General features: G+C 36.9%; 1 protein-coding gene across 5 annotated transcripts in view; it reads right to left on the bottom strand.

Annotated features, from left to right (window-relative positions):
- Window positions 1-12,821, bottom strand: part of FGGY (FGGY carbohydrate kinase domain containing) — a 148,322-nt gene that overhangs the window by 41,888 nt on the left and 93,613 nt on the right. For all 5 annotated transcript variants that reach the window (XR_005553779.1, XR_005553778.1, XM_039319916.1 and 2 more), the window contains exons 11-13: window positions 6,635-6,782; window positions 5,061-5,135; window positions 694-814 (exon numbers count right to left, since the gene is read on the bottom strand). Coding sequence is in view for 3 of the 5 variants with exons in the window: in XM_039319916.1 (XP_039175850.1) it covers window positions 694-814; window positions 5,061-5,135; window positions 6,635-6,782 (344 nt within the window). In the remaining 2 variants the exon portion in view is untranslated. The remainder of the gene's footprint in view (window positions 1-693; window positions 815-5,060; window positions 5,136-6,634; window positions 6,783-12,821) is intronic.

Below are 12,821 nucleotides of genomic sequence, written 5' to 3' on the forward strand. Positions count from 1 at the left end.
ATTAATATTAACCAGTACAAGTAAAATATACAATGGCAGACTCCCAATCTACAGGTAGTCCTTGACTTATGATTACAATGAACCCCAAATTTCCGTGGCTAAGTAAGACAGTTCTTGAGTGAGCTTTGCCCCACTTTATGACCGTTCTTGCCAGTGACTCTTAAGTGAGTCACTGAAGTTGTTAAGTTAATAACAAGGTTGTTAAGTAAACCTGGCTTCCCCACTGACTTTGCTTGTCAGAAGATCACAAAAGATGATCACATGACTCCAGGACGCTGCAACTGTCATAAATATATGCCAGCTGCCAAGTGCCCAAATTGGAGATGTTGCAACATATAAGTGTGAAAAACATAACTCACTTTTTTCAGTGCCATTGTAACTTTGAACAGTAACTAAACCAGGGGTCTTCAAACTTGCCCTTTTATGACTTGTGGACTTCAACTCCCAGAATGCCTGGCTGAGGAATTCTGGGAGTTGAAGTCCACAAGTCATAAAAGGGCCAAGCTTGAAGACCCCTGAACTAAACAAATGGTTGCAAGTCAAGGGCCTACCTGTATTGGAAAGTTTATGACTTGTTTGCTGATTATTTTTATGAACTTGTCATAATATTCACCCTGCAATTTCATCAGCCAAGGAACAGGAAAGCAAGACTCAGTCTACTGCTAATTTCCTTTGCTGTATTCTGAAACTTACCAACGATGTCCGCATGCATTTGGACAAAGAGAGGGTTCTTGCTCAGACCACCACACATAAAGAGAGTGTTGATACGATGCCCTGCGGCTTGCATTGTTTCTACAATATGTCTGGTTCCCAACTTAAATGAAACAGAACATAAAGAAATATCTATTAACAAAAAATGCTACAGGTAAAATGGTTCTTTGAAAAGCTGAAAAGCCATAGTTATTTCCACTGAGAAGAAAGAAGAAAGAAGAGTTTTTAAGAAACATTGCATTTCTAAGTTTTCTGCAATATTAAATTGTCCATCTACGCCTCCAGATTAATTGTAAGACAGACATTAGCTTACAAGAAAAACATACACAGAAGTACATCCTCTTCCTCATTCACAAATAGTTGAAGAAATGCAGGAATTAACACTGTTAAACATAGAGCATTCATATTTTTTTATCTCTCTTTTATATCCATGTTAATACATTTTTGTTTAGAAATCAATTTAGTTATAATAGCTCCAATCAAGAGTACTTTTTTCAACTCTAACCTTTGTTTTACCTTCTGAAAAAGTAAAATTAAAACAATAGAAATAAACGTTTAAATGGGTTTACGGGATTTTTGTTTCACATTTCCAGCTCACGCTGAGAAACCCTTTGAACGCTGTGTATTTAAAATTGTTTTTTGAATTTCAACTGAAAGAAAATAAAAAACCTCAAAAGTAACATTACTGCCAAATCTACCCTTTGCCAAACTCATAATGCTAAAGAATTCCCTCAGCATTTAACACTGAACATCTTCTGAAGCATGGCCAAAGTTCATTGTAAGATTTACAATGTACTACAAATGCCTGTACAGACTCCGCCAGGATGTTTAAGAAAAGCAGAGTTAAAGCTTCAATTGTTTATTTCATCCTGATTAAGTTTCACAGGAATTTTGATTTAAGATAGGTAGTTCTGGCAAACTTTTAACATTAGCAAGGGCATCTAATGGAAAGCACAATACAATTAATGACACACAATACATTAATTAACTATATTAGATGTGGATGATGGGAAATGTAATCCAACTCTTCTGGAGATCATTAGACTGAGGAAAACTATCCTATGCCCATTACTTTCATTACTAATGGACAGGTATTCACTTTTAAAAATTGTGTCTTGCTTTGAGATTGTGAATGGTTTTATTCTTAACTATTACAATTTTACCACTTGAGAGCACTGTGGATATTTTTCAGAATTCCCACCACCTATATTTATCTAGATATCTGTAACATTAACTGAACTTAATATTTATAATATCTCTACACACACAAAAATAATCTTTTCCTCATCTCAAGCCTAATTGTTCTGTTTTTCTTTGCAATATGACACCCACTAAAATTATCCTTACGTTTGCCTGAAAAAGGTCACAGCAAAGTTTAAGATGAAACTACCTCATTTTTTTTGAGTTAACATCAATATGGTTAATATAGATTCATTAACTTATACATTACTACAGGTAGTCCTCAATTTACAACCACAATTGAGCCCAAATATTCTGTTGTTAAGTGAGACATTTGTTAAGATTTGCTCCATATTATAAACTTTCTTGCCATCATTGTTAAATGAATCATTGCAGTTGTTAAATTAGTTAACACAACTGTTAAGTGAAACTGGCTTCGCTATTGACTTTGCTTGTCAGAAGGTCGCAAAAGAGGATCATATGACCTGAGACACTGCAACTGTCATAAATACAAGTCAGTTGTCAAGTATCTGAATTTTGATCACGTGACCATGGGGACGCTGCAACGGTTGTAAGTGTGAAAAACAGTCATAAGCCACTTTTTTCAGTAGCGTGACTTTGAACAGTCACTAAACAAACTGTTGTAAGTCGAGGACTACCTGTATATGGAAAACTATGCAAGCTAAGAGATATCCCATGCAAATGCCACTTTCCTGCAAAATCCCTTTACTAGAAAGAAAACAGATGAGCTTTTAGAGAGTTTCAATGATATTTAATACATGTGAACAGCATGCGGCCTGAGGTTGTATATAGTTGTAAGTTAATATATTGTGACTGTAATATTTTGATTCCTATAAAAGAGTGACTAATTTCCAAGTATGAAAGTTATACTTGCAAAATGCCCTTAAGCATTAAAAGTAATATTTTCTGAATGTTACAGAAAATAGCAGGCCCTGATCTATTGGTTTTCTTTGTTGTTTTAGTTGTTACAATATTAAGAACCAGCTCTGTATATCAGTGAGTAATAACACACACACACACATACACACACACACACACATTATTGTGCATTACATTATATATGCAATACCTCTGTAAAAATAACACAGAAGGGACTAGTGAGTTTAATTTCAAAGCACAATAGAATCTAGTATAAAGGAACACTAGAATAATAATAGATGGATTTCCCAGGATACCCAACTGAGAAAACTTCCACCTCATTAGCATAAAATAATGACATAGTGCTTGTTTGCCAAAGAAGTATTGTAGTCTTTCACAAGATAATATTAGTAGTTCTCATTTTCTGAGAAATGATTTGCATTTCTTATTTAAATCAAAAAGACTGGCATGAAAGTACACCACTGTTGTACTATCAAAGAACAGTAATAGTAAGATTAGCAAATATACATTCTAACTATATATAAAGTAATTCTGTTTGTGTCCGGGGAAGTGTTAAAACTGTGCAAATGGATTTCAAGAAATTGGTCTCATTGCTAAACTTGGCAGAGTAATATTACGGAACACTCTAACAAAGAACAGAAACTATTGGACTATGATAAAAAAAAAGTTACAGTTCCGTAACAGATTTGATAGATATCTGTAAGGTTGTATCAATTATAAATGTCCACATATGAGGAAGGTGAAGCAAATATGTGTGTGTGCGTATGTGTGTGTGTTATGTATGTATATGGGTAAATACTGTGTACTCACAGTAAAAAATGACCATAAAGTTTATCTTATCTAACTGGGGCACCACCCAAAGGTGTGCATAGACCCTCCTGGCTGCAACTGCTGCCTGCTCTTTGAGCAGGAGCCACGAGTCCAGGAGGCCCCCCACATTTTGCACTGGATCTGTTTTGGGCAGTGCTGCCCCATCCAAAACCAAAGATGAAAATCCTTGTCTCTGGGGGAATCCAAATATCCACAGCCATTCCATCTTGCTACAGTTGAGTCAGAGTCCATTTCATCCAATCCAGTACCTAACAGCCCCCATAGGACATCCATGGCATTTCTGAGGAAGCCTTTTTAAAAACAAACAAACAAACTTTGAACTGGGTCCAAATTAGTGTTGTTTGATGTTCCAGCAAAAAGCTAATCCTAGAAATCTACAGTCTATCTAATCCTTGCCAGGCACCATATCCTGGGATTTTTAAAAAAGTTATGTAGAAATATTATGTATAATGAATACTAGAAAAGTATTGGAAGATCACAGGATCATCTGCCATTCTATTTCACAAGGAAAAGGAAAAGCAAAAGCAAAATCTAATTAATTACTACCTACTAATGGTCTTCACAATTCCCTTCCTTTTTGCCGTTTGTTGAATGGGAAAATAAAATGGCCACTGGAATTACCTCAGCCATAAAAACTGAACTACTCATATGCAACAGTATCTTGAAAAGTAAGTGAAATAGGTTTTTTGTGTTTTTAGCTTCTAAATTCTTGGCCTGAGATAGAAAAACCTGCGTTCCAGATGTATAAGGCTGCCTCCTAAAAATTCAAGTACAACAAATCAATCAATAGTACCAGTAGTCCACACTACTGCTTCTGACACGACCAAATTATCATTGCAGTCCGTATCTCTCAATCAAATGAATTTCCCCCTGTTGAACAGGAGTTTATATGGAATTAACCACAAGGAAGACAGATTTGGAGAGGAGACAACATAAATACAAATGTAAACACATTTGAAATTTCTTTTCTTTTTGTACTTTCCTCTTTTTAAAAATAAAAATTGCCACACTGCCTGCATTACTCCATAGAATAATATTAGGTTTAGGCCAGGGGTAGGCAACCTTGGCTCTTTTATGTCTCGTGGACTTCAACTCCCAGAATTCCTGAGCCAGCCATGCTGGCTCAGGAATTCTGGGAGTTGAAGTCCACAAGTCATAAAAGAGCCAAGATTGCCTACCCCTTGTTTAGGCCATTGCGGGAGAGGCTAGTGCTGATAGCTATTTCTACAGGATACCGATGCTACCATTTGCAGCAACAACAAAAAGAAAAAAAAAAACCCTCAATGCTATTAGGGTTAGATAAATTGTTTCAGTTTCTCCATTCACAAATAGGCCTAAGAATTTCAACAGTCATTTGCTATGAAAAAAAATAATATATTATGACCCCCCCAAGAAAAGAACATTTCCCATAAATCTTAGGCAAAATTTACTGAACTTACCGCAATGGCTTGAACTGTAGCTAGATAAATAAGAGCAAGATCATCAAGACTTTGAGATAGTGTCAGTCCCACTACCTGAAGGAAACAAGAACATTTTTGTACTTACTAATTTCCTTTCCATGAGAAGATCCCAATACATTTTATCATAGAAGTAATTTATGGATTTCATTATCACATGGTTTGGTAATAAGCTCTAGCTTGAATTGCTTGGATTGGATAAATTTAAGAATACAGGTCTTTAAAAAGGCACTCATCTTCAGGATTTATTGTTACTTCCAAGTTGGGAAAATAATGCCAGTTGCAAGGGAACAACATAGATACTGGGGTACATAGAGGATAAATAGACTTGCCATTTTTTATGAATGGGGAACTGAAAACTGAGACAGACATCAATTTAGTGTGTTTTGAAGGAAAGCAATTAGCGTTTCTCCTTGCTTATTTTTATTGCAAGTTTCAGTTTAACTTCAAGCACTATGCATTTTCCCACGAAACCATCATAAACAGAAATCAAAATGAGCAGTTGTCCCAAAAGCAAAAGAATTAATGCCATCTAAAAAGCATGCCACCTTTAAGGTTTAATATGTGGAACATGAGATTGAATCCAATCTAATAAGTGACCTGATAAACATCACCTTTTTGCTATATTACGAGTACTGCAGAGTAAGCGCAAAAACTATTTGAAAACTCATGTATCCTATGAAACGTCTCTTCAAGTATACTCTTGTGAGCCACAAACATAGCATTCAACTAAAAAAGAACTTGGATGCAGAAAATAATTTTTGTGGAAGAACATAGAATACTATAGAATAGCGGGACTGGAAGGGACCTTGGAGGTCTTCTAGTCCAACCCCCTGCTTAAGAAGGAGACCATTTTCCATTTCAGAGAAATGATTATCTAACCTCCAGAAGCTAGGCATTTGTGAAAGGGTAATGTTTGTAAATGGAAATGCTTGAGTGCAGAAAGAAGCTGGCAGATGAGGTTTGGATCCAGAGATTAGTAAGAAATACAGTGGCTCAACAGTTTTATACTGAATTCAAGATTTTTACCAGGATGAAATTCTCTCTCTGTCCAAGTCTTCATATGCCTAATAAAGCTTTTATAATGTGGCACATAGACTTACTGTATATACTTCCCACTCTATGTAACCGCAAAAAACAGCCTCTCGTCTTTGTAGACCTATCATATTCTTCTATATCTTTAACTGCATTTTTGCTGTTATATTCAGCAGCAATTATACCGTAATTTGGAATTTGCTGCTTATCAAATCCCTACAAATTTCAGCTAATCCTATAAAATCATATAAAACTATGCAAAATTAAAAAAAATGGCAACACAAGTTTTATATGTATAGGTAATGTTTTACCATTATATTTTAATGATAACAGAATTACATATAACTTGGTGTTTTTTTTCCATCTTTTTCAGTTTGGATGTCAACAATCATTTCAGGAAAAACATTGTGTAGGATTTTCAAATAAGAATGATAAAATATTTAAAATAATGCTAATTTCATGGTCTTATTTTATACAATTATTCTGTTTTCACCCTTTTACAACAACAGACTGTTTCTTACCGTGCCCTTTAGAGTCAAATCTGCAAGGGGAGATCGGTTGCCATGGAAATCTGGCCAAACATGTAAATCAACAGTGAGCAAACCCACAGGCAAAGATTTCTTAATCAGATCCAGGTGACCATTCAAGTATGTATATATACTTTGAGCTCTGCAAGAAAAACAAATGAAAAAAAAAGGGAGTGAGCAGAGCTGGGGGAGAAAGGTTATTCTCTGAACATATTGCATGATTTGGATTCCCAATAAGAAGTACACAAACTAGGAAAGGCTTGCAAAATGAAACTGTAAAGGAATAAAGAAAGAGAATATTAATATATTACTTGATGTATGGGGTTTATACAGGGGTCTGAAACAGAATTAGGAGATAATTTCAATACCAGCAAGAAAATGAGCTACACTAAAATGCTAAAACACAGTTTGCTGTAATCAAGTCTTGTTCAGAATTAGACTCTCAAATTGCAAAAGGTTAACTAAGTCTTAATGACATTTTATATTGCTATCTATACACTGACTGTCCAGCTAGAAGTTTAAGGACTATTATCTTTGTGCAATCAGAGTAGCGCTGGAAGGGATCTTGGAGGTCTTCTAGTCCAACCCCCTGTTCAAGCAGGAGACCTTATACCATTTCAGACAAATGACTGTTGCTGGTCTACTAATTTAATCACTTTGTCAAAGAATGAAATAAGATTGGTTTGGCATTATCTGTTTTTAACAAACCAATGCTGATTTTTAGTTATAACTTTATTTGTTTCTAGATGTCTGTAGATCTGGGTTTTTTTATTATCTTTTCCAGTATCTTCCCAGGTATTGATGTTAAGTTAATTGGTCTGTAATTTCTTGGGTCTGTTTGTTTTCCTTGTTTGAAGATGGGAACCACTTTCTTCCATGAAGAAAGATGTGTACTTTGTGAGATCACATGAGAACAAGTGATTTATATGTGAGACCACATATAAATACATGTGATTTATATACACAACTTTAACAGAGAGATTAAATGGTGAAATACTCATGCGAGTTGGGATATTTAGCAGGCACAATGCAAATTCCACAGCCTCATCCACTGAAGGCTTGGATGCAATCCAGATAATATGCACTGGGTTTAATTTCATTAATTTCAAGTGGAACTTAAGTGTGCTTAACTTTCTCCAGTATGCGCCCAGAGGTTGAAAGCCAAAGAAAGCAAAACATGCCAAATCTCACTGAAATCAACTGGAACAGCAATCTAGCCTCATAATGCCTGCACTGACATGCCAATGGAACTTGCTCTTACCACTTTTATACATGCCTAAAAACCTTTTGAGCAGCTTTCTAATTTTTATCATTGGTTTTACCTTCTTTATCAAAGTATTGAAGACTTTCCATCTGCAGAGAGATTGGCCAAAATAGCATCTCCATCTAATTATAACGGACTAATCAATGTCTCAGTTCTGGAGGTCTAAATGGTGATATTCATTTAGCCCCAGCCATGCACTAACGAGTTCCCTGTGGGAATTTGGCATGTGTTTACTATTCTGACTTCTGACCTCCTTGCAGCTGTATATTTATATTCTACATTTAAGCATTCAGCTTCACATTGTTTCAATTAGATCTTACCATGTGTTTGCTATCGGATGGTATCATTCAAAATGAAGTACACTTGGAACACATTAAAATAGCTAATTTACTTCATTATTCATATACTTTAAAGTTTTTTAAAACATTATTGTTATATTAATGTGATGTCTTGTATGTGGGGCGGGGGGAGTCATAGCTTGAAAGTTGTTAAAATTCTTTCGTAGAATTATTTCATTTTCATTCTTTACTGTGTTGCCCAGCATAACTGTTCAATGAAAGAGGACAAGAAAAAAGATAATGAAAAACAGGCTTCAGTGACGTAGCACTGATTTCAAACAGAGAACATGGGACAATTCAAATATATTTCACAAGAAGTTAGGTCATGAAGCTGTAACAGTCCATAAATTCATCTAGAACAGGCATGTCAAACTCACAATGTCACATGACGTCGCATGATGTATCGAGACTTTTGCCCCATTGCCAGCAGTTAATAATAATAATAAAATTGGAAGGGACCTTGGAGGTCATCACCCCCTGCTCAGGCAGGAAATCCTATACCATTTCAGACAAATGGCTGTCCAGTCTCTTCTTAAATCTTCCAGTGTTGGAGGCAGGTTGTTCCACTGGTTAATTGTTCTAACTGTCAGGAAGTTTCTCCTTAGTTCTAGGTTGCTTCTCTCCTTGATTAGTTTTTGGCATGACGCACCCGGCCCGCAGACCAGCAGTTTGACATGCTTGATCTAGAATTTACACTCATTAAGTATCCCAAAAGTAACCTTTTTCTGGATGAAGGTATTTATGAAGGTATTTCAGGCCTTTATTATTTTTATAAACAACTCAAGGCAGTAGCAAACATATCCAGCACTTATTTGTCCTATTTTCTCCACAATAACAACCCTGTGAGTGGGTTGAGCTGAGAGAGAAGGACTGGCCCAAAATTACCTAGCTGGCTTCATGGCTAAGGCAGGACTTGAACTTGTAGTCTCTTGCTTTCTAGCCTAATGCCTTAATCAGTGGACCTTGAGTGAGATTGTAAAATGGTCTTGGAAAAATTTCTCAGGTCAAAACAATCCTATGTGTTATCTGCAGTCAAACACACCTCTGTGAGGGAGATGGGTAATTTCTGAATTTGATAAATAAATAAATTTGTCTATAAACTTAATATATTGCTATACCAATGATTAAATATTCTGTAACATCAACTGGCAAAGCTAATACATCCATAAAAATATACAATAATATTTTTAAAGACTTCTATGTTACTGGTCTTCAAAAGATATATTAAAGAAAATTAACAAAAAATGTAAATTCTTTGGGGGCCATGTTCTCAAACAATGAAATCTCATTTGCTGCAAAATAAGTGCACAATTTACAAAAAATTGCTTTTGTAAGACTGCTTTTATACGAGCAATTATTGTGGTAAGGTAGCGATTAATTATTTAAATTGCATTAATTTTAAAATTAATTTTAATTTAATTAATTAATTAATTAGCACTTCGTTTGTACAATTTCCCCACTGAAAGAAAATGGAAAAAGAACTACAGGAACAAAAGGGAACATAGAGAGTAGAACATAAGAACGGTTTCTTATTAATATTATATTGAAAAAAATGAAACATCTATTATGAGAAATGAAAACAGGAGGAATGATATGACCCTCTGAAATGATTATTTGGGTGTGTAGCTCACTTTTCTATTTAAATGTTATAAAAATAAAGAAACAAGAATGGTCTGTGGAGATAAGAATTGGTTGTTCATATAGTTTGCCCCTGACACAGTTCTTATTCTGATCTTCTTTCATTGCAGTATTATTTTATCTGGAGATTGCCTGGACCTGCTTGGTGTTTCAGGCGCTTTAAAGAGTATTAAAATCTCATGTGTTTAACTATATGATTCTCTCCATTTAACCTAATTACTTGATATTCAGAATATACAAACAAATGTCTGTCATATTTATATGCCACCACTGATTCTACAAAGACTCCCAAGCAACAAAATAAACATAAAATCCTTAAAGTGGAAAATCAGTGAAACATCACCTCACTATCACATGGCATCTTTATTAAGTGGCCAACCCCATTTGCCATTGTCTCCTTCCCAGGCCTGACAGAATGTAACTGGTCCAAGGTCACCCAGCTGCCTTTGCACCTATGGTGGGACTAGAACTCACAGTCTCCCACTTTTTATCTTGGTGTCTTAATCACTATACCAAACTGGCTCTCTCATAGCATATATTGCAGTGGTGGCGAACCTATGGCACAGTGCCAGAGACGGCACTCAGAGCCCTCTCTGTGGGCACGCACACCATCATCCCAGCCCCGCCTCCCCCATGGCCCCCTCCTCACAGCAGCCCCCCCCAGAGGAGAGTCACCCTCGAGCATGGCCCGCACAGAGCAGTGCAGCCAAGGACATGGCAGCCCGGCAGGAACATGACTCCACCCTTGCGCCCTGTCACGCGCAGTTGATGCTGCGGGGCGCAGGTGGAAGGCGGGGCTGCCATAGCACTGCTGGGCCGCTTGGGTGATCTGCGGCAGGCCGTAGAGGTGGTGGATGGCCCTGCAGGTGGGGGTGGAGCTGGGGTGGAGTGGGCAGGGGGGGCAGGGGGGCAGGGGGGGTGGAGCAGGGGTGGAGCAGGGGCAGGCAGGTGGGGAGGGGCCGGTTTATGGGCACTCGGTCTCTAAAAGGTTCGCCATCATTGATATATTGTATAGTATAAAATGGGTGTCCTTCTGTAATGTAATATTATGTAAATCTTTTAATCAGACCACCTCTCTGTCCAGCTTTACACAATCACATCTTAAGTAAGAATAAAATGAATTGTCTGATATTATAGAACAGGATCAATTTATTTTCAGTGTGGTAGGATACAGAGATCCTGATGTCAAAGCTAAAAATTGAAGAGATAATAATTGTCAAACCTAAACATACTCTCTATCTCATATTTTAAAAGTCCACTACTCTGTTCCATTAAACCCCCCCTGCCTAAAAACCTGCATAATGGCTAACATGCCGGCATGAGGTAATATCTCTTTTCTTTCCTTATTTCCACTTGGTCTTTTCTCTAGAGCAGTAGCCTTTGCACCGGGTGGAAATAATTTTATTTGGAGCACATTTTTAACTGAACTGATCTAATTCATATTTCCAAAACTGCTACATAGATTGGACTTTTAAAAAATATTTCAAGTTTTCAATTCAAAACTTAAATACATATCCTGAATGCGTATAAGCACACTGCACATATCTGCTAGTTGATGGGATACACGGAACAAATTATCTGTTACAAAATAGAAAAGTATGTGTGTTTAGATTTATGTGTTTGTCTATAAAAAAACCAAAATTGTTAAGATATAAAGTGAGCTATCATTCCCTAAGTAAAAGAGATATTGTGAGAGACAAAAGAATCATTGGTGAGTGGATTAAAATTGGGGAACCTGTTTGGAATGGTTCAAAAATATGGCTAAATGGGAGCTTCCGGTGTGAGGCGACGGCGATGGCGGCTAGCTTTTAGCCGTCCAGCTGGGGAAGTGTCAGAGCCGCGGAGCGCAGCGTGCATCAGCTGGCCCGCGGCTCGGAAATCCCTTCCCGGGCAAAGGGAAGGGACAGAGAGTGCAGGGATAGAGGTAGAACCCCTGAACCCCCTCTGGATTTGTTTCTAGAGGGGGTGAAAGGAGTGTTCTCTCGGAGCTCCTGCTGATCTCCGCCTCCCAGCTGTTTTTGCTTCCTAGGAAGCAAAAGAAACCGCCGCTTCTATCTCCGTGTTTATAGCATTCTGGTGAGTAATTTTTAAACGGACGGAGCAGTTTAAAGGATTTTTTGTTATAATTTAGGTGTTTAATTTTTTTATTTTTTGATTTCTACTATTATTCCTCCTTTTTTTTTGTTATATTAGTGAAAGGATTTAAGATGGCGCTTTGAAAGTGTCGGAGTTTTTTTTTCCTTTCTCTTTTGTTTTACTTTCCCTTTTTAAGGACTGGTTTTTGCTTTTACTTTTGCTTTTGGCTTAGAATTTTTTCTTTTGAATTGTTTGCTCTTTTATTTTTTATTCTTTGGATTTACTCTGGACTTTCAAGGACTATAGTTTGTCTCTTTTTAAAAAAATTTTTCTTTTTTTTTCCCTCCTCCCTTCCTGGCTGGAGGGGAAAGGGAAGTGACAATTGTGCTTTTTAAAATGGCTTCAAAGAGGCAGCAGCCTTCCTCAATACCCAAGGTTATTTCTTCTCCTATAACTTCCACTGCACAGCTACAACAACAATCTAAACATGTACCACCGGCTCAGCCACCACCCTCCCCTCCTCTATCTGGACTTTCAGCACAAGAGGTTAGAGGCATAATGGGAGAGATTGTAGTTCAAATGAGAGAGGAAATGAATCAATTTGTCTCACAGATTAAATCAGAAATTAAATCTGATCTCAAAGAAGAGATAACGGGGATAAAGACTAAATTGCAAGAAAACAATAATGAATTACGACAAGATATACTGGCAGCTGTTTCAGGTTGGCTACTGTGGTGGTTAAGCTCGATGCAAGGCTTGAGGAAGTGGAAGACAAAGTTGACTCTTTGGATGACAAAATTCAAGATGTGGAAAGGAAGGTGGACTCCTCACAAGAAGATATTTTGATGTTTCAGTACAGACAAAT

The sequence above is a fragment of the Crotalus tigris genome, unplaced genomic scaffold, assembly GCF_016545835.1.
Source record: "Crotalus tigris isolate CLP2741 ecotype Arizona unplaced genomic scaffold, ASM1654583v1 scf7180000023617.9722795, whole genome shotgun sequence".
NCBI classification, from domain to species: Eukaryota; Metazoa; Chordata; class Lepidosauria; order Squamata; family Viperidae; genus Crotalus; species Crotalus tigris.